Source organism: Haplochromis burtoni, unplaced genomic scaffold (genome assembly GCF_018398535.1).
Source record: "Haplochromis burtoni strain Fernald_Lab_line unplaced genomic scaffold, NCSU_Asbu1 Contig_8, whole genome shotgun sequence".
NCBI lineage: Eukaryota > Metazoa > Chordata > Actinopteri > Cichliformes > Cichlidae > Haplochromis > Haplochromis burtoni.
Genome location: NW_024582369.1, coordinates 2,235,918 through 2,262,221, shown reverse-complemented (window position 1 = coordinate 2,262,221; position 26,304 = coordinate 2,235,918). Strand labels below are relative to the sequence as shown.

The following is a 26,304-nucleotide window of genomic DNA, read 5'->3' as shown; positions in this document are numbered from 1 at the left end:
AATATATTTATAAAATAAGACGAGCGCACAACAAATATGAAATTATTTAATTAAACAGAACATATTTGGTCACTGCAAGTGTTTCCTGGCTCCGTCAGCGGTTTTTGGACTGGACACAGGGAATGCCAACATTGTGCGCAGTTGTGAGGAATTCACTCATTTCACATGAACAAACTCAAAATAAAAAGATAAAGACAGCGTTCACAAGATGTCCTTCACAGAAAGTGAACTCTTTCACTGTAAACAATTCCAGCCAAACTGAATTTGATGGCGAGTGATTTGAACATTTGAAAAAAAAAAAAGAGAAAAAAAAAAGCCACTAAGTATTTTCAGTACACACATCTGTACATTCCCCAAAATACAAATTATATTAACAATTATTTATTAACAAATAGACATGTGGTATTGTCGGACTCCTTTTTCTTTCACGCAGACTTAAAAATCAGCTCTTATAGGGATCACCTCAATAGTATCGTCAGCAGATTGGCTTCTTTAGCCCTCACAGCAACATGGGTCAAAACAAACAAAGAGAAAAACACAAAAAGCAGCTATCCTCACCTTCAATCTCTCCTCACAAGCTTATGGTGGTAAGGCAGTCTGCATGCTGGGGGAAGCTGGAGGCTTTGTCTGATGTCTAAGGCAGCCAATGAACCAAGAGCAAAAAACATTTTCTTACATCTTCACCTCTGAACGGACGGTGACCCAGACAAACTCGCCAGCCTACCTGCTGAATACACCCACTTCAAAAACAGGCTACAGAAGACACAGCGCGGCCAGCGGTCAACATGGCTCCACGAGGGGCTTCTGAACTTCATTCACATAACATTTAGCGTCATTTGTGGGTAGCTAGGTTTGCCTCCAAGTGGTGCATAATAGAAATGGGTGATGTTAAAGGTTTTAGGGAGAGTGAATGTAGTTTGAGAAGATGGGTTTACTCGAAGGTCCAGACCTCCAGACTGTGGATGTTAAAGTCCTGCTGGGAGGACAGTGGCTGGTTGTTAAAGGTGGCACATTTGGTGGTGGTCCCTCGGTACAGCTCGGCGTCCAGCCACAGACCCAGCTGACCACTGCAGAGGAAGGCAGTGCTGATTACTGACAACTATCAAACCCTCTACTGTCTCTACTCTTCTGTCCCAAGGATTTAGATTATTGAGACAACTTGATGCTTGAATTGAAACTAAGGTAGCTGTACATACCCTCCTCCTCCCATCTGCAGTGAATCGGTATTGCCTTTCACAAAGTAGGAATTCTCCCCTGTCCAGCGGTACACCTGAAAGCAAGTAGCAAAGCAGCACAGTCACTACTGAGATCTTTTTAGTGATTAAGGGTGAAATAACCAGAGTGAGCTTGTGAACTGATTGGACGCAAACCTTGATTTCAGGACAGAAGCTGTAGAGGAAGGTCTCTCCTGTGCCATAGCAGTGCTCGCTCACTCTGAAAGGATGAGTTGAAAATGCCCCAAAGATCTGTGACGAGAGTCAGATTAGATTTGAAATCAAGTTTCCTTACGACTAATAATCCCACAGATTCCACTCTCTCAGGCCATAGCAAAAATCAAATTGGTACATTTGAAATTAGTCTTAACCCACAAAAATCAAACGCTTCGAAAAGCAGAGCAGACGAACTTCATGAAGATATTTGGTGCATCGCAATAGCACAAATCATTCACAAGGTACTGCGGTCTGAATGCAGACAGAAAAACCAGCTCCGCCTAGATTTTTCCCATGTGTGCTTCTCATTATTATAACTCCTCAAGCATTTTGGGCAAAAGAGAAAATTCAAATGGTTCCTGAAAGATGAGAATTATTTTGTAATTTTACACCCAAAGTTATAAAATAACTCCAGGTGGCCTGCGTAAAGTGTTAAACCATATAAGAAGATAGGCAAAGTCTGGAAAGTAACAGAGTGATGCAGTAATGCCTTTTACTGCACTCTTTATATTGGCCAGCAGGGGGCCCCTTGTTTCAAAATGAAGTGGAAGTGAAAACTATGACCTCATCAAACACTCTTCTGCTGACTTTATAGACTCAGTAGCTCTAAACCATATGAGCATGCAGTGTCCACTGGTTTGGTTTTAAAACGCTAAGACGATGTGACTGTCACTGTCAGCTTGAGGGTTAACAGATATGAATCTATACAGGCAATAAAACACAAGCCAACAACACTGTGCTTAGGAGTCAAACCATCTGAGGTTACTCACCTCCCGATGTCTCATATTCTGTTCACCTAATGCTGATGTCACGTTCCTAAAGCTCACAGTTATTTAAACACTTCACATCTATGATGACTATGTCTACCTGGTTATCCATGTCTTTGATGACCAGCAGCACAGGACTGTCAACATCTGCAAGGTTCCTATACAGAGTCTTCAGACTGGTCCCATGTTTCTCTGTGCTGTAGGCCAGTCTCCATGGATAGCCCTGCACACGGGCAGGCAAACGACAGGCCAGCTGGGGAAACGTACACACCATTAGCCCCGAAAAACTGAATTTCCTTAAATTCCTTTCACCAAGTGAGATGTTAAAGTGTTCAGAAAGCAGCCGCATGTCTGGATATTTGAAGATTACCTTCTCAATGTGTGTATCCTGCAGCAGATCACTTGTATCAATGAGCATGGGGAGTGCATCCATAGAGAAGTCTCCATCGATACTGCCAAAACTCTGCCTACGTTTAGCCTCATCAAGGGTGATAATCTAGCGCACAAGTACACAAACGGAACAGAAATGATTGCAAGACAAAGGTGCTTTTAAAATGCTGAAAAAGGTAAAACACACCACTGTAGTGTTAGCTTGAAAAAGAAAATAGATGAGGTGAGGTGAGCTGGAGGCCCGAGCATACCTCCCAGCTGCAAGATGCAGGGTCGCTGAAGAAATTATCAATCATGTCCAGCTCATCCTTCTCCACCACAACGAAGCCCTGCTCTCGAGCCTCCTTCCCGTACACATCTGGGGACCACTGAACGAAGAAGGCATACAGATCGTCCACCCTACCGCAGACACACACACACACACACGAAATCAGGAGACTGCCGACTAGTGTAGCCGCAAATATACCATTAGTAAACCAATGCCCCTTCAACACAGCTTACATCACAGTTATTTTTGCAGCATTTAACTGGCACTAGGATTATATAAAACATTTAAATATACCTTTCCTGTGGCACAGCAAACCAATATTCTGGCTGCTTTTCCCGGCCTCCGAATGAGTGGGCGGGGCTAGAGGTCATGCAGGTGGCAAAGGACTTCTGCATTGGCTTCCCAACTTTGAAGCAGAGGAACATTGGTGGGTTTTTGCTCTTCTCCTCTGATGAGAAAAGCATGTCTGCAAGGTATGGAGAAAATAAAGAGTTTAGCTATTTCATGCTGAAACTTTATTTTAGTCCCATCGAAGTCTGAAATCTTGTACCTTCTATTGGAGCTTGCATTCTCTTCAGTAGCCAGGATTTCATCTCCAACTCATAGGTTTTCTTCTGCCTCTCCTCCTCACTGAGTTCGTCCTCCTCTGCTGGTCTGTCTGGGCCAGACGTCTCATCAACCTCTGAAGCCTGCTTCAGACTTTGCCTCCTGATTTGGTCCACTGGTGCACTTGTTATTTTATCATCAACACCGTTTAGCAGCTTTTCAGTTCCTTCACAGTTTGCGTCTTTGGTTTCAGTTACCATCTGGTTTGTAGGTTTATTATGCAAGTCACCCTGTTTTTCAGCCTCTGAAGAGGACAGTATCGACTCTCCATCCTCGATGGAGGTGTTCTGAGCAACACCTTCGTCTTCCTCATCATCCAGCTTCCCTCGAGTTTGGTTCTTATGGTCTCCCTGGCCTGGACTCTGTCCTAGGAGTTCATGTTGGTCTCTGTCGAGTGTTCTGCAGGATGTCCCCTCTGCCTCGTCTGTGCTCCCGTTGACAGTTGGCTCCAGCTCGGTAAAGCCTTCATCTGATGGAGACTTCTCCGTCTGCTCGCCCACTGTACTCACTGTTATCAAAACAGGTTTTGATTAAATTTAGCATATGTCAGAAATTTTAGAAATCAGTGTCAAATGCCCCAACTACAACCCCCCTCGTTATACTTCAACATTAGTAAAGCAGTAATCTGCTGATTAGAAAATATCTAAAAAACCAATCATATGGTAGAGGCTCAGTTCACATAGGCATATAGACACTCTCTTGGGTTTACGGCAAATGAAAAAAGAAAGTATCCAATGAGCAGCAGTTCTCTGGGTGAAAATGAAAATGTCTTGAGGAGAATGGCCACGCATCTTTGAAGTCAGGAGCTACAGCAGCAGAAGACCACACCTGGTGCTACTCCTGTCAGCTAAAAAGAGACAAACAAGCTCAGCAAAAGACTGGAGACTGATCAGACCAGGCAACATTTTTCCAATCTCAATTTCTTTTGCATGGCAGGGTCAGAATTTGGTGTAATCAATACGATACCGTGAATCCATCCTGCCTTGTGTCAGCAGTTTAGGATGATGCTGGTGGTGTGGGGAATTTTGTATTTTTTTCCCCCCACACTTTGAGCCTTTTAATGTCAACAGAGCATCGTTGAAAATAAATTAATATTTGGTCTCAGGTTTGGATTTCAAGATTCGCAAGCTGCCTTTCATTAATGGGCTAGCTAACGAAGAGTAGCTTGTGTTAACCATAAAAGCAGACAAAAAAAGCAACCACAAGTGGACCACAAACACAAACTTCATATCCTACCAGTTTCAGAAAGGGTTGATTCAATGTCATCCAGAACTATTGGTTGTTTGGGATTCAGAGCTTCATAGCGACTGAAGGGGTTTAGTTCCTGCTCTGATGGCAGCTGTTCCCACTCTCCGGGCCTGTACACAGGACACAGATCCTGGGGTAGGTCTCTGTGAGTTCACGGTGTGGCACCACACACACACACACCGCAATTAAGAATGAGGAAAAAAAACCAAACAGAATTGCGGGGAAAGGAAAAAAAAAAAAAAAAAAAAGGAGGGGAAAACAAAAGAAAAAAGAAAAATGCCCAACAGAAATTAATGTGGTATACAACTTAAAAGTAGTAAATGTGATGTGAAACAGCAACTTAAAGCTTAAACAGAACAAAAAAGGTGAAAATGGGAAAGTAAAAAGTCTGATCTTGCACTGGAGAGAGTTTTGATTAACAGCTATGGAGGAAAGAGTGAAACAAAGCTAAGATGACAATCTCAGGAGCATGTTAAGAAACACGTTGAAAAGCTTGAAGGGCTCGTAATATCTTAGTTTGCAGTTTATTTCTCATAAAACAGAAACGGGAAGGAGGAACAAAAAAGGAGGAATAAGAATCGAGTTGAGAGGAACGGTTAGCGAAGGAGGAAATGTGGCAAGTGACACGGAGAGAGGTCTTACGATGGCAGAGCGTCCTTGAGCTTCATGCGCGACACGTCGTCGTACAGCGCTACAGAGACGACCTCCCCCATTGGGCAGATGAGGCCGTATTCCTCACAGCCGTGCTCGATCACCAGGGGGTCCGACTTGTGCGGATCAAACATGATGTTGTTGGGCGTCACAATTAACACGCCTCCAACAACACCCTGGAAAATCAAAATGCACAAAGAGGCAGCAAGATGGTGACAATTTGATCAAAGACAAAACTAAATATTGATGTTTCCAATTGCATTTTACTTTATATAGTAACCATCTGTATATAGTGTAGTATTTTGTCTTGTTTTGTACACCATTATTTTCTAGTACATCTTTAATTCCCCTTTTTTTACTGTCCCTTGTGCTGCTGTAACAAGGAAATTTCCCCCAGTGTGGAATTATAAAAAATTAAAATAAGTCTAACTTCATACATGAGATGCAATAATTCACCAGTTTGGACATTTCTGCTTGTTAATCCAGTATGACTTTTCCTTCTTACCATGCCATCTGTGAAGTACTTGCAGCTCATTTTTATGAATTTGACCGTTAACGGACTCTCGTCCTCAGAGCTTGGGGAGAGCTCGCGGCGAAGGGCCGTTGCTGACCTACAGTTTGGAACGCCATACTGAAAGATGTTGAAAGGCAGAGATCAGAGAGATTAATGTTGTGCTTTTATTTAGTACGGCTTGTTTCAAAGGTACAAACATAAGGATATACTGTACATAAGTCAAGAACACAGTTTGTACAATTCTAATGAGTCAATATTTGGTGTGACCACCTTTTTTTCACCAACCGGCCTCAAATCAGTCTGACTAGGTGACCAGACCCCCAAATGTTACTCAGCACTGGATCCCTGCAGGGCTGTGTTCTCAGCCTCCTACTTTACGCCCAGTACACATCAGACTGCACATCAATCCACCCAACCAACCTCATTGTCAAGCATGCCAATGACGTTGGGCTGATCCCTAAAGGAGATCGGAGATCAGAGATACAGGGCGGAGATAGAGAACTTGTCCCGCTGGTGTTTAGAAAATAATGTGAAGCTGAGCGTCCTTAAGACAAAAGAATTCATAATGGACTTCTGGAGGAACAGATAGGTCCACTCCCCTCTAATTATAAATGGAGTATAGGTGGGATCTGTCTTTGCCTTCAGGTTTCTCAAGGTTTTCTGGGCACTCACATCTCCACCAACCTCACCTGGACCCACAACACCAACGTCTTGGTAAAGACTGCACTTCCATGTCCTGAGGAAACATAACTTGGACCAGAAGCTGCTGCTGGTCTTCTACCACTCCTCAATAACTCTGCCCCCCAAAATTATTGACTTCCCTTCATCTGCTGTTGATAGTGTTTTAGGCCTGTCACTTTTTGTCCTCCACTTGTCCATTTTTCCTCAAATCTCACACTGCACACCATGCTGAGATATGGTAAGCTTTCTGCTAACAGCTCTTTGGGAGTCACCTTGTTGTTACAAAGTTACTATCTTTATACCTTTAAAACTGATTCAACCAAGGAAATCAAAACAAATTACATGTTTTTGCACTAGACTGCTAGTAACAAAGTGCCTAAAGATATAACTTTGCTAAGTTCTCTTGTGTATAGACAACACTGGTTAAGCACTTGAGGTAGGTGCCTTTTTATGCTTGAATGATGTACAGGTCGCAGAGTTAAGAGGCTTAAAAAAAACAAACAAAACAAAAACATTCATCTGAATGTCAGGTATAAGTGTCTGAACTGCAATAGGGTGAAAAAGCAGCTTGGAAACGTCTTGATAACTTGAAAGACTTTAGAAAGGACTTTCTTATTAAGAAAGTCTGTATTATAAATTGCTGTATGACAGATGTACTGCAAATACAAATACGCATTCTTGTGCAAAGTTTACTATGGTGTTGCTTTTCATTGCTGATTTTTACACCTCGCACTACTGCCGACCCAGTGATATTGTCTTTACTGTTATTAATTAAGGGTAACCAGGGTTACACTGACTTCTTGGAAGCAAAATATAAAGTGGAGCAGCTCAAGACTTATGCACAAGACTGTAATTCAAGAATTACCTCAAGTATAACTAATTTAAGCAAATGTAGTTCTAAATACACCTCTTACAGTGCATTTTAAGCACATGCTACCAAAACCTTCAAATACCCTTTAACAATCTTTTTGTCCTTAAATGGCCACAATACGGGTAAAGGTTCTGTAATTTGGAATACTTATCTCGGGGTGTATGGTATGTCACATGATAGAGGCTAAATTAGCTTTTTTTAGTTCATGCTGAAGTCCTGTGTATGATCACAGTACTCCAAGTAATATAATGAATGTTATTTGACTTACTTGTGATGACTTCTCTGACACGTTTTTAGTGATGGGATCAGAGGAAGTCGGAGATTTGAGTTCAGTTTCTGACTGAGTCACATCAGGGACAAACAGTTTCTGTAGTAATAACGGATAACCAATAGTTAGATGATCAGTAATGAACAGGGGAAAAAAGCAGCATGACATAATAAATGGGCTAAACTTGTATATCTGCTTTTAACCTTCAGTGATAATTTTCATTTCCATCAAACGATGAAGATTCTTTTCATTCCTAGTCCACATCAGTATAGCCGATATCGCCGCCCTACCCCTTTCAAGATATGCTTTCCAAATTGTTCCTTTGTGGAAATTAGTGGAAAACCCGCTCTAACACATTATCCAGCTGATGCTTAGTGTCACAGCTTTCTCACCTGCCCGGGGTAGACACTGCGAGAAAACAGCTTGTTCAGCTGGACCAGTTTATTTGGGGTGATGTTGAACTTGAGTGCGATGCTGTTGAGGGAATCATCACGTCCCACCTGTAACACAAATCATCTCCTCTGTAAAATGTGAGACATTTTAAATGCAAACAGCTCAAAATGCTACACAACGGAAATTTTCTATCTCTTCCCTTGCAAGTCTACAGCACCTTACTTAAAAGGAAAAAAACCAACAACAACAAAAAAATGATGTTACTCACAACGAACTCCACTGTCCCCGGCGGCCTTGTCTTTTCCATTTTTGCCTTGTTGGTAACTTTACAGCCATCATCTGACAGAACAGAACAGAAAGAGGACTGTAGACTAAGGACGACTGTAAAATAACAGTATGATTAGGAAGAAACTTCTTATAAGAGCTATATAAATGGGTTATATAGGTCTTATAAATGGGTTAATTGTGTTAATAAAGAAAAAAAGCAATGTTTCAGGGGTTGGGGTTAGAAAAAGGAAAAAAAAGAAAAGAAAAAGGGGGGGAGGACCCTCTAAAAAGCCTTTAGTTGTCTGACTGTGATTCAGTACCAGCTGCTCATCTCCTATCATTATCCAGCCTCAAAACACTACAAACACAGAAGTGGTTATTGTATATACACACACATAATCTGACCCTTGTAGCAGAGAAGGTCCACAGTCAGCAGTTTCTTCCTGCCGGGAAAGCACAGGCTATTAGTGCTCCACTCCCTGACTGCCTCATTATACTGCCGCCCCCGCCATGGATACAGAGGGCATGAGTAAGCATTAGCTGGCCAGACTCCAGCTGCGTCTGCTTCTTTTTACTGTACAGAGCATCAAAGAAAAGGCCGCTGTCACTTTATTCACCGAGCCTGTACCAGGCTGTGACTGATATTATACTGTGCAGGACTTTTAGTCAATGGGACATAACAGTTTGTTTGTGTGTATTTCTTGCCCTTTACACTAAAGAATACCACATTTGCACTATGTATTATAATAGAAATGGCTTTTTACAGCTGGCTGACCCACTGAACTTGTGACAGGAGTTATCACTGCTCTTTCACAGCCAAAGAAACCCAGCAAAACATGCTAGCATGACACGCACTGCCCATAATGGTTGCAATGGTCACTTTTTGTTTTGCAGGTCATAATGGGTTTCTACACAAGACAATGTTGGCCCACAGGATGTCTTGTAATAAAATCTGCAGTGTACACACTTATTAAATATTGTTTTATTTGGTTAAAATAATATTAACAACCACAACTTTTTTGACTGGCATATTTTAAAAGCCACACCAACGACAATTCAACTGAGTCATTTTAATGACTTAATAATAATTTAATAAGAAGCTTACCTCGACCATGCAAAAAGTTTGATGCCCATTAAATTTAGGGGGGGGAAAAAAAAAAAAACAAAAAAAAAAAAACCAGCCTTAAATCAACCCTCTTTCAATATTGCTTCCAAACAGCCAGACCTCATAATCTTTTCAGTGGGCTTGAACAATAGTTTTTCAGGCTTTCTGAAGGTCTTTCAGTTTTTCTTCAGATACTTCTTGCTTTTTCTATTCGTTTTCACTCCTGTCCTTGCACTTGACCATTTTGAGAGGATTTTTTAAAATCTTTTAAACTTAGCAATGATCTTTGGATTATTTAAGCATAAAACGACACCTAACTCATGGAATGAACCATTGTTGTGCCTACACATGGAAGACAAATTAAAGAACCAGTTTTAAATTTATCTTAGGCACTCTGTTTCTAACAGCCTGTTGCAAAAACAATTTGGTTCAATTTCTTTACTGAATCTACAGTTGATACATCTACTGTTCACTGAAGCCTCAGAGCCTCAGTGCAAGGGTCATTTCTGTACCAGACTGAAAATCAGTGACAGGTCTTACAGAACGACTGATAAATTTAAAATTTTGGGTTTAAAATCTTTTTCAGTGTGATACTGATCCTAAACACACTTTTATTGCAGTAAACGCATACCTGAAAATTAAATCATACAATGGATCACTGTCAGTCATGGACTGACCTCCTGAGAGCCTGGACCTCAAGATTACCCAGCAAAATATAAAGAAATGATGGGTGGCACAATATTGTTTATCAATAATGACATTTTTCCAAGAGTAGCGTCAAATCTTAGTACCAAATGACATTGTGAATACAGAGTACTGAATATCATCTTTAACGGTATACTAGAACAGGATAAAGGTTATGCAACTTCCCGTTTAAAACTGCTGAGGTTGTTTTACCACAGAGGATCCTCAGAGATTAATCAGTGTATATTGCAAGTGTAAAACAACTCTAGTTAAAAATAAATAAATCTTTTTTTAAAAATAAGTTCTGAAAGCTGCTGGAAAAATGCAATTCAAATTATGATTAGTAAAAGCAAGGGAAAGTTTAACTTCCTCCGTATAAGATTTTGTTATTCAACTGTAAAGCTGACATGCAAGGTTAGTTTTATTTGCATTTTCAATTCTTTACCCTCAAAAGATCACAGCTGTGCCACAAAGCCTTCTGTCAGCCAAAGGGCTACCATTTGTTTTACAGACTTCCATAAATCTGATTTACAAGTCACACAACATGTTTTTTTTTTTTTCATGTTTGTACAGCACTTAGGTCACCTGTGTTGTTTTTAAATGCGCTTATAAATAAATTGACACAGATTCTGATGAAGGGCATTAGATGATAAAAATTACTGAGAAAGGCCATTATATACCGAGTGCATTGCAAAAAAAAAAAAAACCCACACAAAATTACGAATTTTTCAGATTTGCACTTGTAGTGTGATGCACATACACAATGAACATGTTGCGTTTGCACCGTAGAAAAATATAAATAAAATCAATCGAGTTGACATCAAGCCACGATGAGCTGGTCCTAATGTCTCTAAAGAAAGGGAAGAAACTGAAATTTTGGGTTTATCTAATTGTCATGGCAGGGCACAGCTGAGTTAAAGCAGTGTCACGGCTGCTTTCGTACATATTTCAGGATGTCAGTGGGGCAGTTTGAGTGTTGCTGGCAGAGTTGGGAACATATCTGAGGAGGCAGAGAAATCATTTCAGAGAGCCGACTGACCTGGAGCAGAGTCTAGCTGTGTGCCTGAGGTAAAACAGTATTATTTTATCATTTCCATATCACTGTATAATCATTCTCTGTGTGTGTTTTGAGCCATGAGTGCACTTGCTGTCAGATGCATCTGTCTGGTCAGATCTGTTTGGTATAATTTGTGCTTGGTTTAAAAAACAAAACAAAAAGCGCTGCAAATTCCTCCACCGAAATGACGTGGCCCTCATGAACAGCTGCCAGAGAGTCCGAAAAATATTTTTAACGCATGAAATATTCACAGATTGTACGTGTTCAGTGCGTAAAAGGCTTAAGATCAGCAATCTTATTCTCCCAACAGAACTAACCCAAGCAGAGATGTGCACACAGCCTGCACAGTCTTTATGTTAAATTATTCAGTCTTTATGTTATCAGAGGGTAACTAAAATGCTATGTTCCAACTCCATATTTGTATTCGTGGACTCCTCATCTTTTACTGTATCGGTGCCATCTGAGCCCATTCATATTCCGAAACTATTAACTCTTCTCCCTTTAAGCCAACTTTCATCTGATTGGCCAGGATTTGGCCAGCAGGTGGGTGAGGCTTCTGCGTTCACAAGATGCCGATATTAAGGATGCCTCTTTAGAGCTTTTGCGTTACATGGATTACTTGCGTATACAATGACCTTCTCATTTGAAATGTTTGCCTTGTTTGACATGACCATCCACCATTTTCAACAGGAAAAGCAGCCACTTAGATTTAGGGTATATTCCAACATTCAGAGAAGCAACTTTGAAATGTGTGTTGTCACCATCTTACCTGGCTTTCCTGTCGCTCTCTGTAGCTCTGCCTTTTTGTTGGCGTCACTGTCATTTGGAATGTCGGGACAGGAGATGATTTCCGGATTCTGTTCATTCACAGTCTTCTCCGATTGGCTCCCCCTGAGCTGTTTCCGCCTCTTCAGCCTGATGAGATGCCCCAGGGGGTAGATCAAGTAGAAACATGGTGAATTTAAATCCTACAGTTAAAACCATGTCCATAACTTAAAGTATTCTGTTAGCTTACAGAGGAAATAATAAATTAAACCCTTCAGAACTTCTGCTTCAGATATCAGGTTTACTGAATAATCTAGAAGAATAGCTCCAGAATAATGTGTAATGACCAGGGAGCCCACACTTCTTTTCTATCATCGACAATGCAGCAGACTTTAACTGTTAATTCCTTCTGTCAGAGGTGCTGCAATAAGTTTTTAATAATGAGCAGCAACTTTTCTCTCCATTTACTTTGCTGCTTCAGCTGTTTTGTGACACTGCCTTTTCTCCCTCTTTAATCATTAATAGGGAAGGGAATCAAGTACACCGCCTCCAGATTGTGTTGGGGTGCATTAAAGGGGGCCACTGCAGTGCAGTGAAATCACAGGTTAGCTGTACACTTAAGGATTATGCTGGCTCTCAGAGGCGTGCTTAGAGCTTAAGTACTTTAAGAAAAGACAGCACCAAACTGACAAGCATTGAGGGAGAGTGGTTAGGCTGCTCTGCACAATCTGGGCAAACGAGAAAAAGCAAAAGGCTCGACTTAAGTGTTCAAGTGCTTTAATGGAAAGGAAGGATTGGGTCGATAAGTCAGCAGCCAGACAGAGCTCAGGCGCACATCTGCTCGCGGACTCAAGAATCTGCTGATGCATTTCTCAACAGCACGCCATCTGTTTCACTCAGGGGCATTTCTCAGTGCTCTCCATCACAGCCTTCATCTTTACATCATCTTCATCTCCTCTTTAACCCTTCTTATCTCCCTCTTGAGTTTCTAAACAGTGACTGCTTCCTACCATCATAAAAAGAAAATTAAACACAAAACAGACCCCAGGATGTTTTAAAGTTATTAATGAGAATGGACAAATTATGGTTTATTGTATAGAATAAGCAATGAAGATAATGAACATCCAAACAAATGCTAAATGATTTAAAGCAGCAATGTGAAACATAAGGCCCGAGGGTCAGAATTGGCACAGCAAAGACTCCAATCCGGCTCACTCAAACACATGAAAGAGGGCATGAACAACAACAACAGCCCTTGCATAACACAGACACACAATTACTAATAATATTAATTTTCATATCCCTTAAACATGCGGCAAATACGGCTTCAGTCTATGGATCTGGCCCAGTGTGGACACAGCCAGTCTATATGTTAGCTTGTTGAAAACCTTGAGCTCTGCTCTACTTTTTTTTTTTAAAGGGCATTCAGGAATTATTTTGTTTTGTATCCAGAGCAGCAATGAAACCTTCCAGACAGCAGAAGGCCTCCTTCTATTGATCAAACTTCATAACACTTTTTGTATAGGTTAATGCAAATTAAAATGCTTCAAGTGAGACAGTCTGAAACAAAGATGCATGAGGAAAAACTACTAGTGCAAATACACCACCTTTTTTTAAAAAAAAAAAAAAAGAAAAAAGCCACAAAGCAGTTTATAGTGTAAAGGAAAATATGGTCATCAGTGTGTGGATTTTCTCAAAAAGCAATTAAAGTCTGACTGGTAAGAATAAAGTAACAGTTACTTTAGTAACATAAGTTGATATGAGCCTCTTTGTGTGACTATTTATGCACAGTTGTGCCATATTCTTTCATATATCTATACCAGACCTTGTGATATTTAACAAGACTAATAATAACTTTGATGGAACTTTTGCAGATATTAAAGTTCTCCCGCCTTCATATCCTCATAATGCCTCAATTCAATTTATTTTGGATTGGTTGGAAACAAAACTGTGAAGTGCCACATTATGAAGGCAGGCCTGGATTTACGTTCCATTCCACCAGCATTTTAATTTACTGATCTTCATTTCCAATCTGACATTTGTACCGTGGCTGGTTAATACTGTCCCTGTGCACCTCACATTGACCTTTGCTCTATTTGTCAGGAAGGCACAAAGCAGCCGAAGAGATACACATTACAGGAGTGGCTGTGTTAGATGATAACGCTTATTTTTTTTCTACTTTCTGTACAAACAGGCACCAGTGCTACTGCACAGTGTCTCTGCATGAGCAGTTTGAAGCCTGCAACCCCCATTAACATCTAATATGCTGTCTACCTAATAATTAGAGGCTGCCTGGATTGTGATGACAGTCATTTTTCTCCATAATATAATATTTCCAACATAACCTAATCATATGGGGGGAAAAAGAAAAAGAAATACAGACATGACAAATGGCTGGATCGCACTAGACTGTCTGTGTAGTCTTAGTGAGTAACGTGAGCCATAAGAAGGAATTAAGTTCACTAAGCTATAAAGCATGACCTCATATACACAAGATTAAACAGTTTTTATATTTTACTGTATATCCAATGACAGAAGCATTTAATTGCTTTACCTTCCATATGCATTAGTTTACATGTTTGTAAGGGTTTTTAAAAAAGAAAAGAAAAAACAAGGTTTATGTTTTCTACACTATGATAAGACTGTTTTGTAGAACAGGTTAGACAAGGCAGAATAAGAGCAGTATTGTGTAGCGAGGGTTTTCCAGCAGCAAGTGAGCCTCAGTGCACAGCAGTACACCCCCAAAATAATGTTTACCCATCTTAAATCAGCCATGCAGTTCGATGACACACCTCATTTGTTCCGACATCCACGAAAGCAGGTGTTGACAACCTGCAGATTTCTTGTCACTTTATACACCGCAACTGCGGTAAGCCTCTTTCCACACATGTCCTCATATCATGTTTCACACGGTGTCAAAAATCTGTTACTAAAGTTGACACTACGTCAGCAGGCCACGGCCCCACGTGTGATGCACGACTGCCATTTATATTAAATAAATTCTAAAATAAATAAATCAGTAGCTGCTTCAGATCAACTTATATCCTTGTAAAGTTTGAGAACCACTAGTTTATCCTCACAAAAAAAAAAAAAAAAAAAAAAAAAAGCATCACATGATAGCTTGTATAGCTAAATCCACAACATAATTAAAATGCCTTTCATTGCTGTGTTTACACTGAAATAGAGGAGCACAGTGATTTGTAGTGATAGATGGCATCATGTTAGAGAGACGGCTGGGCTGTAGGAGTGCATCATAGCAAAAAAACATTTATTTTTTAAAAATATTGTTTGACTCAGGTACTCTGCGATATCAAGGAACACATACAATACCCTAACATGATCACCTCTGGGGTGCCTTTCTGGCTATGAGCAGCTGCTTCTCAAACTTTCCAATCATGCAAAAGCCGGCTTTAAAGAAGGGTGGTCTCAAAGAAAGTAGTAACTGCACCAAAGTCCAGTATGAGATAAATAAGGGTTATATTGACATATGAATCATGCAGAGCTACCCTGGGAGAATCTTAGAATAAAAACTGTGCAGCTGGAAATCAGACTAAGAGTTACATTATCTTTATTGGATTTCTATGACTGAACTGAACCATTAAAAATTTCCAAGAGCACCAGCTTGTGCCTTCTTCACAGCACAGTACATACCAGCTGAGCAAGGTTCATTACTCCAGCAAGGGCACAGGTGTCTACAATCAATCAACCATGCTAAGCCACAGCTTTAAACCCAGGCCAGAGTGGACCGTGGCACTAGTTTATTCAGTGTGTGAAGGGACATCTCACGATCACATGCCTTCCAAAAGACAACCTCGACAATAAAACAAAGAGGAAAAATAAAGATATTAGTTAAGTTACATTAAACGCACAAAGAGGGGATAAAGAAACTATTTTCTCATTAAGATTTTTCACAGATTTGAAAGTTTCCAACACCTTCAACCTATCATTCTCACGTAAAGATTTTCATAGCTTCTGTTCCCTGAGCCTTTAAACACAAAGGGATGGGTGTGCTTCTCTGTAGTGATTAACTATGGGTAAATCATTATTGTTCAGCAAAAAACATTACATAATTACATGGACTCATTGAGCACCAAACATGGTGATTCACAACAAATGAGAGGCCGATTTTAGGAGGTAAAAAATAAATGCAAATCTTAAGATGACAGCTGCATAAAAACTAGAGTCCCTTACCTGGCAAAATATCCAGGCTTCCTGTCTCTCTTTTCCATCAGGCCAGGGTCCTAAATCTGCATGTATTTACGTGCATCCATACAAACAACCACCTTCTTACATCCGTACGCAGTGTGTGTATCCAAGCGCGGAGACACAAGGCTGGGAAGATCACCTCTCACACGTCTTTCTTGTCCTGCAGAGTGAAGAAGAAACCGGATTAATCTCTTCATTCAGCAACGCTCAGTGTACTGCAAGAGCCCAATAACCGATCGCGAAGCCCCATCAGCTTAAGTGGATGGCGATGAAAGCATCCCATAATAGGCATGTCAGCTCAGTCAGCTGACAATAACCCGAAGAGGGTGGAAAATGGAGCGCTCGGCTACAAAACACAATCACACCTGCATCTGGTTAACGGAAACACTGTAAACGGTTGTTTTACTACTTAATATAAAGTCTATTCTCAGCAGCTGATGTAAAGAGTCAAAGCATTGTGGTTGTATCAAGTTACCGGCTAGCTTCAACGCCGTGGAGTTAAATAAAAGCGAAACTAATATTTGTAGTATGTAGCACAGTTTAGCGGGTTTACGTATAGCAGTTCATCCACGTGTAGCCTAAAGGCGTTACATAACAGGTGAGAGGCTAACCACTGAGGGAAAGCTCAATCCGAAGCAACGTTACGATCCCATTTAGCCACATTCTCAGTTTTTAGCAGCCTGCATGATTTGAAATCCTCCATAAATGGTTCCGCTCGACAGCTTTCGGCCTCTTTTTACAGTGCAACAACAAGAAAAGATATCCCTGATGTGCTTAAACCAAACAAACAAACGCGGGAGAAGTGAAAGGTGCTCCAGCTGACAAGACAGCTGATGCTAACGATGCTAGTTAGCCACTTTGTTTACAAGACAATAGCAACCTGGTGGTGAGAATAAGAATATATTTGTCGTTCTTTAAGCAAATTCGCTTTCTTAAAATAGCGCATACCTGTTCATGCATCCAGATAAACCTCTCACGCCAAGCACGGATTTGCAACGACGCCTCGAAACGCTTATATTTGACATAAAAACAGGTACCTAAAATTTCCCACATACCTTGTATGCATCCTCCAACATGGAAACGCCTCCTCCCACTTACAACGCCCTCTTGTGTCGCGTGCGCGGTAAAGCTTAGACTTAGAGAGACTTGGAGCTTTTTATTGTCATTGTGCGGTTTCTTGCACAGCGAAATTGGGTAGCTGGACCACAAAGGTGCAAAAGTAAAGAAAAGAAAACAATATACAACCAGTGGAAAACATAAAAAACAATATATATGTATACATATAGCACAGACAGCTCACCTCCAATTGGCTCTTGGTAAGTTGTGTTAGCAATATTTAACTAGGCTGGAGACTAGGTTGTCTGTCCATATATTATCATAACTTTACCTCGAATCATGATACCGTGTTGACGACAAAACGTACAGACCTTCAGTCATTGCTATCTCTCCCTGGTGGTCTAGTGGTTAGGATTCGGCGCTCTCACCGCCGCGGCCCGGGTTCGATTCCCGGTCAGGGAACAGATACTTTTCGTTTTCTCTAAAGAAAACTTAACGTTCCAGTATAATTTATTTCGTGTATTGGTTACACAGATAATGTAATCTTTCTTTATAATATACATGGAAAGGGGATCCTTCTCTTGTTAGAGCAAAAATACTTTCACAGACGTCTCTAATGCCTGTAATTGCACGAGATGTACATTTTATTTTGCCACCCACTAGAAACTGTGCCACTAGGTGGCGACACTTCACAATAAATGGCACAAGTCTTCAAAAGTAGGAAAATGGCAGCTATATAGTATCATATTATAAAAATTCTTACAGACTAAAACAATGTCTTCCCTAAGGTTTAATTTGTCTTCATTTTACATCAAAGTCACTATCAATGTTCAAGGTGTCTTCAACCTATATTAATTTCTCAGACATATTGGTATTTGATTCAACGTACATTTGGTTTTAAACTTAATTGCTTTGTTTCCTGCCATTCCCACAATAAAGCTTTTGCCAAGTTAAACCCAACCTGTCTGAGTTATTAGTGAGCAATGAGACAGAGATAACGTTTGCTTGTGGTCCCAGAGAGCCCTCTAAGGTGGGACCCCAGCGAGAAGGCCCTCATGATTGGACGGCCTGTGAGTTAACCAGTTCCTGCCTGGCTGTGTATCTCGGCAGTTATTTTGACAGGCGCTATCATTGTGAGAGACGAGATAAGTTGTCTTAGGGATCGCCATGGCGCCTGTGTGTCCCTCCTCCGGCCTGTTCAGCCTCTCATCAACCCACTCATCTACTTACACCCCCTCCTCTTCTCAGAAGCAAAGGATTGTGGGGGGTGGAGGGGAGCAGGATTTGTGTTGGCAGGGACCCTGTGGCTCTGGGTATCATCGTCCCCTTGCAGGGCCATCAAAAGCTTCTTGTGACTCAGATATATTACAGCTCAAAATATTGCCCACCATCTGCGTATACACTGTCTATGAATGAGGCTTTCTGATTGGAATCTTTCTCTTAATTTTCCTACTTTTTAAATGATGGATTAACATCTATGTCTCTTGTTTTCTCTCTTTTTCTTTCCTGATGTCGAATCAAAAGAGAGAAAGGAAGCAAAATGGAAGAAGACTCACAAGCATACTGTCAGAATTTTAAGCACTAAAAAAGCCAAGGATGTCCAGAAGTAAACTTTTGACTCTTTACAGAGTAATGTTTTCAAGATGTGCTTCACAGACAGAGCTATAATACAAGTCTAATTCTGTCCATACAGTCATATAAGATCTGTACAGTAGACAGGTAGTTTCATTTCAGCCTCTGATATTAGAATTTTTACGGTACTCTTACATCAGAGTCAGCAAACAGCTTGGTATTATTACAGTGTGTGCTTTCTTAAAGTTAAAATTACTTTAAAGTTACACACACATACATACAAAAATACACAATCTCTGAGGATGGGCACATTGTTAGGGCATGGTATATGTTAAGGTTCATGTGTGTGGGGTTAAAATGAAACAGATTTGTTGTGCACTGTTTTACAAAGTCAGAGAAAACAAAGATAATATCTTGCTTCTATCTTTTCAAACAGTTGTAGGCACAAAGGTCGGAACCAGCGCAGGCCTTGGAGCGATTTTGAATCATTTTGCTTGGACGTCACACTTCTAGCTTAGACTACAGCCGCTGATAATGTCAAGTACGGCATGGCATCAAGAAGACACAAAACCTAAACACTGAGAAAAGGATATGTCACACAAATGATAACTGATGGAGATGTGTGTGGCGTGTAATATAATGATCTTAAGTGTGTAAAAAAAATGTGAATTTTTATCTTGATGTTTATGGGAAGATGTAAGAATGCTGACATTGTTGTACCATAAGCCAATTAGCTATTAGTTAGGAAGCTAAAAAAAAATGCTGTGTAAGTATAATTTAGGGTCCCCTATACAAGCAGCTAACAGCTTTGACAGATTTACATGAGGCTGACACAAAAAATGCTCAGAATGAGGAAGATATCATGACTTTTCTTTCAAGAGTCTGCTGAAACAAAGCTCATGAATGTGACAGTTTTTGCTTTATTCAAAAATTTGAGTTAGCTATTTCAAAACTTTCAGTTACTGGCTTAGTATCCAGTTACAGCTGAAGAAGTTACAATTTTAAGATCCATATCTAAAAAATGTAACTTAGTTTCTACTGAGTAAGTTTAAATTTTGGAATGTGCAACTGAAAAATTTGCATTATTAAATTCTAATTTCAAGGGCTGCAACCTGAAATTTCAACATAAAATGCCAAGATGTGTAACTCTAAATTTTGAGTTATTTCGAGGTACATAACTTGAAATTCTGACTTCTTGGCTGAGTATCTTGGAATTTCCTGTTACGTCTAAGTCTAAATTTAGAGATAATTTAAAAAATTTTGAGTTATTATATTGAAATTTTTAAATATATTTTATGTAGATTAATTAATATTTTGTCCCATTATCTGCTAAGTTTAAAAGTTACCTAGCCAAATTATTAATGAAGCTAATGTTTGCCAGACCTGTTAGCAGTGAGGATGTTTGATTTAAAGGCGAGCAAACAGTAGCAAACACATGTTACCAACAGCCTAGTGGTTAAAAAAGTACTAAAGCCACCTTTTAAATGAAATTATTCTGTTTGTAATTGTAATTATGAAGCTAGTGCCTATGTGGCTTGTCAGCTTAGCTTAGCATAATTACTCATTCTTCCAGCTAGCTATACAAGCTCAGATTTAAGCACAGCAGGATACACAGACAAACTGCTTATTTTACAATTAGTCTTTAAGATAATTTAAGTTTTACTGCAACAATTAATAGACTTTAGCAGATATTTTTGTATTTTGACTTGGTTATCTCTAGGAAGTGGTAACACATTGGTAATGGATTTATAATCAATGGTACAAGCCAGTGTTAGGCGGGGTAATCTATAGACCGATAGAGCTGAAATATTATAATTAAAATAATAATGATAACATTGTATGAGTCATTGCAAGTTGTTTAGATGTAATTGAGGCACTCACCACTCCTTTGGTGGCCTAGGACAGTCCAGAGTGATTGAAAGACCACCTATAGGCTACTATGAGGTTAATGACCCCTCACACAGACAAACACACACATGCAGCCTCTGCTTGCACACATACTAGCCACCAACAAAGTCCAGTAAGCAAAGACAAAGAGGAGAATGCGGGTGATGGAGATATGGCTTAAAACCGCACTATACTGTATACCATCCAGTGCCACTACACCTACTGTCAATCTGCCAAGTCAGCTGAGGCTCTGCAGCCATGACCTTCGACCCGGGAACTGAACAGCAAGGGAAAGGTTATCAAAGCTGGGGTCTTGGTTCTTAAAGCTAGCCATCCAGACAGCACAGGAGCTACACCTTTAATACGGTGCAGACAGTGCCTGAAACTTTAAGGAAAGATGGGGGCAAAACAGAATATTACCCCTTCCAGTCACACATACATACACACTCTCTCTATCATCAGAGTTCTCGATCATGTGACCGTGGCAGGGGAGCAAACAGTGCATGATTGTTTACTCTGCTTATCAGTGGTGTTGTAACAACTAGAGGAACACACAGGTTGACCTCAGCACTTGCGCACACACGCAAACAAATGCAAGAAACCTTACCTTGGGCAAATGAAAAAACAAACAAAAAAAGCTCTGAAAACTGAAATTGTGAATTTTACAAATTATTTAGGATTTTTAATAACCTTCCTTGACATACTGTTAGTTGTGGGAGCAGCTGTCTGTGTTCTAACACATAGTGAAACCACAATAATGAGCAGAGATCATGAACTATTAGCTAGCATTACTAATAAATCTCCTTAACTCTCCTCTGATCTCATCTGCCATAAAAAGAGGCTCGTCCTGCACAGTAACGATCAGTATCTGGAAGAAAAATTGCTGTCTCTGCTCAGCTTATAGGTATAAAACTATGAGCCCCAGTAAACACCGGCCAATAAATAACAGCTATAAATTCCTATATGAGTTATGACCAAGTCTGCCCATGTGTGACTGTGCGATAAGTCAAGTTTTCATGTACGGCAAAGGTAATATTCCTTTGAGAGGCAAAAAAAGATATAAGGTAACATGAGCTATGCGTAGCCTTTTGATGTGTGTGTTCTCCTGTGTGTGTATGTCATACATGCACTCCCACTCTCACACTCAGACTCTGGTTAGTCCGAGCCAGCGCCACATCAGTCCATCATCGCAGATATGGCCTGTGGTTAGATAGCAGGTCTGGCGGCGCACAAGACATTTTGTCCACTCTGTCATGTTTACTTATAATGATAAGCTTTGATGGATTTCTCAAAAACTATAGACGCCTCGACGCACATGCACAAACTGTCTAATTCACACATGCAGGCCTGAGAACGCGCTGACCAAAAAGTAAAAGCTGCATTTGACAAGTCACTCTCAAGGCATCAGTGTAAAACTCCAAGCATTAATGAGAAAAGCAAATTAAAAAAAATACTTTGTAGGCAACAAAAACAAGACAAACACAGTGAATCATAAAGATTGCAAAAACTTTGTAATTGCTCTCTTTTTCACATCAGTCTGGGTATAAAAAGATTTGTTTGAATAGCTAATGAATAAGTGTTTTTTAAATGATTTAACACTGAAGAGACAGTTAAAGTTTTGTGGGCATAAGGCCATCAAGCTGTCAAACGGAGGGAGTAGATGTGTTTAGAGAAGGATTCCTGGGGTAACTTTTTTTTAAAGATGTAAATTTATACAGAGAGCAAGTCTAAGAATAGTCAGACAGGAGATTTTTAAACTGAAGGAGTAGTTTTGCCAAAATTATACCGTAAATTCTGATTAATTTCCCATCAAATAGAGTCTTTGCACTCTGTGATCTGTTGGTCAGCCTGTACAGTGTTTCCACTGGGTTAGTTTACTTTAGCCTGGCATGTAGCCAGCCCACAGACCGGCCCAGTGCAACTGTGCTGGACCAGTTAAAAAGGCTAATGAGGCCTGCGCTTATCATGTCACCCAAAGGCCAGAGAGGTTTGCAGTGGAGAGAGTGCAGGTGGTGATAACTTGCCATACAAATACTTCATACATACAGTGTACTGTAAAAACCTTTCGTGCTACCAAAAGCTTCCCACAGAGGTTTTAAGCGGTCAACCTTTTCTGGAGTCTTTAAGTAAATTTTTCTCAGGATAGATAAAACTAATTATGGGGGGAAAAAAACAAACAAACATGTCTAACAGCTGAATCACTTCACAAAATATGGCCACTTCATTAGGTACAACTGTTAAAACGCATATATTTAGCTAGCAACTTGCTAGATTTCGATTTGAAGCTCAAACTGAGCATCAGAATGGGATAGAAAGATGAGTTTAATAATTTTGAACTTGGCATGGTTGTTGGTGCCAGTGGCTGCTGGTCTGAGTATTTCAGAAACTGCTGATCGACTGTGATTTTCTCCACAAAAACATCTCAGAGGGTTTACAGAATATGCAGATGAGCTTCTCTGAATGCACAACAAAGTGAATATTGAAGAAAAGGGGCTACAACAGCAGAAGACCACATAAGGTGCCACAGAGCCATATTAGTAATTGTCTCTTCATATCATGAAATACATCAAAATTTCATGTATGGGTCAGTTGCAGTGGGCCGTGGTCTTGTTATTTATGTATGCGCCAAACTAAATCAGCTCCTTAGGACAGACTGCTTAATTATCGGAGTCTTGTGGCAAAGCTTATCAAACATGGGCTCCATTAAGAACTTACTGCCGATTTGAAATAAAGTTTGCTAACTCCTAAAACGAAGGGAAAAGCTATTAGCACATATTAATGGATAACCAGGGATGCAGTTTTCCAAAGCTTGACAGTTTGAATCTATGAAGAGCAAACTTTTCAATAAAACTGAACATTTGCTGGGCTGAAAATCCACACAAGTGCACAGGAGCTGCAGGAGTGGAGTGGTGGTGGTCCACTCTGCAGCATTAGTGCACAAAACTTTGGAACATGGCACAGTCATAGAAGCCAGCTTAGCTTTATCTGGAGGCTAATCATAAATGTGAAAGTAGTATCTTCAGTTGTTTGAACAAGTGCTTTAGGTTTAAGTTCAAACTGAGCACTCTCTTTTTTTTTTCTTTCTTTCAGTTGCAAATAGTTTTTCTTCTTTTGAAGAAAAAGGAGCAGATGATAATATCTTTTTTTGAGGAAGCCAGAGGCACAGAAAACGCAGATAGAAGGAAATAAAAGAGCCCATAAGCAAGTTCGGGCTACAAATATCAAGCATTGAGTCAAGACAGAGAAACTGAAAAGACCCTGACTTGTACAACAGCGGGCACTGATCCAAAGCAGACCTCTAACTTATAAGCAGTTCAAGAAACACAAGCTGAAGAGTTTGGAGTGACCCTCGCCATTGTCTAAAAATATCCCAGAACTTGAAGTGATCTGCAAGGAAAAGGATGAAAATAGCCAAAATTTGTCTGGGAGTAGTGGTGGTGTTTTCCTGTTAATAATTGCCCACAGCAGCATTCACTGCTCTTGCACACCTACTTGGTGTTTTAGCGCAAGCGTGTGTGCAACCACATCTGCAGGCTGTGCTACAATGGCTATATATAGCTGATGCTAGTTCAGGGTTCACCACTTGCATCTTGCCCAGTGACAGCTGGGATAGGTTCCAGCTCCCTCTACGACCCTGAATTGGATAAGCAGAACTCAGACAAAGGCACACTGCACCACTTGTTAACGAGGGACAGAGATGTTAATTGGGGGAAAAATGATAACACAAATATCCTCAAAAGTTAAAGACTAGATCCGATTTCGTCAGTGATTTCTGCTGGAAGATAGCTAAACTTTTAAACCCTCCAAATTACATCAAACTATATTAATAGCATGCTTTACGATATGATGAAAAAAATTACTATAACCATAAAAAAACGACTTGCACTGAATACACAGTCCAGGTTATATTATCTTATTCTTTTCCTAATGCATCATTTCATTTTACAGTAAGAGTGCACCCTAAGTTCACCACTTTTCTTCCCCCCCCCCTTTTTTTTTCTAACCCTACTCTCTCTCTAGTCTTACTGTACAGTTATTTACAAGGGCACGCAGGCAATTGGTGAGATTTAGGGAGTAGGTGTCCGACAAAGAGAGTGAGAGAAAATGACAGCAAGGGGTGGAGGAGAAGAAATAAGCAGGCGAGAAACAACGCTTTCCTTCTTCTTAGTTCTTCTGATTCTACATCTCACCCCTCCTCTCACACTGTCAAGGCCATTCTTTTCTTCCTCCTACTTTACTCGGCCAAGAAGAGGTCAGAGAATAGGAGAGAGAGACACACACACACACACAAACATATGCACACATCCAGGACTGACCGACCGCAACCATTACAAATCTTCCCGGCCTTATCGAGGACAACACACTGATAAGTATGTCTCCACTCCCCATCCGACAGATCCATCTCCGAAAACATCTGTGACACCCCGTAGGAAAATGTGGAAGTATATACACGTAAATGTGCGTAATGGCAGATTGATGATTCAACCGAATCCCGTCGCTCATTAATGAGTCAAATCAGAGCTGAGCAGAGGTACAGCCGTGGTTTTGGGTGAGCAAGGTTCAGATGACTTGAGATGTGTGGGCGTGTGTGTGAATATGTGTTTTTGCGCATGTTGTGGGAGTGCTGCACCTGCAACTAATGATGTGAAACTTGCCATCCAGGCTGCACTAACTCTCCACACTTTAAACTCACACCTGTGGACCTGCAACACAAACACACACATATTCTCACTCTTTTTCTCTTTTTCTCTTTAGCTCTTCTGAAGATTTGGCAAGACAATAACCATCTCAGTACTCTGGGCTAAGTGCCTCCTTAACCTAATCAGAGGAAATTAATTTCTTGATTTTTTTTTTCTTTCTTTTTTTGCATCCCCGTCTCCAGTGAATTCATGTCTACTGGACTAAGACCAACCCCGACAGGAGAATCTGTCAAATGCAGTGCAGCTGCAGGCCTGGTGTCTTTTATGGAGATGCATGAGCCGACAGATGTCACAAAAAGTAACCTCAGCTTCATCATGAACTTAAATGGCAGCTTGTATCTGCATATACAGCTTTATCAGCCTGAGAGGGTGTTTGGGGAACTGTTTTCTTAAGGGTGAGCTTGAAAACATGCATAAAGCAAATCTGTTCTACTTGTACACTTTATTTTGTCCACTGTCAATCAGATCCTTTGGTTTATTTTAAAGAAGCTCTAAAAAGGGTTGCAGAGTGACATTGCCAGGAGTTTAGAAACACTACTCTCATGGGTAAGCCCATATAAAGATCTAAACCATGCTCCACACTACATTGTGAAGAATAAATAGTCCTATGTGACTGTTTTTATAGTAGTGGTGTAAAAACTCTCCTCAGGTTGCTAAACATGCCACAATTCATAAAAAGTGTGCATGTGTGTGCTTTTGTGAAATACCCGTACATCCTCACCTCCGTGTGTTTTTGTGGCGGACGTGCGGGGCCACTGGGTCGAGGTGGGCTGGGTCCGTGGTTCCCACAGGCTGTGTGGAGGCTGCCTCTGCCGCGCTATCAGCCTCCGTCTCCGGCCCCCCAGCACCAGCGGGCCCCCTGACGTCAGCCCTGACCTGATAACGGAGTCCACAGCTAGCAGTACAGAGTAGTAGGGA

The 26,304-nt window shown here is 40.5% G+C and overlaps 1 protein-coding gene and 1 non-coding gene across 4 annotated transcripts; one reads left to right on the top strand and one right to left on the bottom strand.

The window, feature by feature from the left end:
• Positions 1 to 283: 283 nt before the first annotated feature.
• LOC102312987 (nuclear receptor coactivator 7) lies at positions 284 to 17,322 on the bottom strand. 3 transcript variants are annotated; one of them, XM_005914465.3, is made up of 17 exons: positions 17,227 to 17,322; positions 16,157 to 16,331; positions 11,970 to 12,115; positions 8,356 to 8,426; positions 8,087 to 8,194; positions 7,695 to 7,793; positions 5,866 to 5,991; positions 5,352 to 5,536; positions 4,698 to 4,852; positions 3,406 to 3,969; positions 3,150 to 3,321; positions 2,839 to 2,986; positions 2,568 to 2,693; positions 2,298 to 2,450; positions 1,371 to 1,466; positions 1,197 to 1,270; positions 284 to 1,067 (listed from the first exon to the last, which is right to left on the bottom strand). In XM_005914465.3, the coding sequence occupies exons 2-17, from the start codon at positions 16,192 to 16,194 to the stop codon at positions 932 to 934; spliced, it is 2,397 nt and encodes a 798-aa protein (XP_005914527.1). In that variant the 5' UTR covers positions 16,195 to 16,331; positions 17,227 to 17,322; the 3' UTR covers positions 284 to 931. The 3 variants fall into 3 exon arrangements, with proteins under 3 accessions (XP_005914527.1, XP_005914531.1, XP_005914528.1); XM_005914469.3 differs by having other exon boundaries at positions 4,698 to 4,819; XM_005914466.3 differs by having other exon boundaries at positions 17,120 to 17,245.
• A 295-nt stretch (positions 17,323 to 17,617) lies between these two features.
• trnae-cuc lies at positions 17,618 to 17,689 on the top strand. The gene has a single exon. It is a non-coding gene; the product is annotated as a tRNA-Glu (tRNA).
• The last annotated feature ends 8,615 nt before the right edge of the window (positions 17,690 to 26,304 follow it).

Coding starts and splice junctions, on each gene's coding strand:
- LOC102312987 (XM_005914465.3), bottom strand. CDS start 16,194: ATGGAAAAGAGAGACAGGAAGCCTGGATATTTTGCCAG. Junction 3,970..4,697: donor ATCAACCCTTTCTGAAACTG/GTAGGATATGAA, acceptor TTTTGATAACAG/TGAGTACAGTGGGCGAGCAG. Junction 2,987..3,149: donor TTTGCTGTGCCACAGGAAAG/GTATATTTAAAT, acceptor TGTCTGCGGTAG/GGTGGACGATCTGTATGCCT.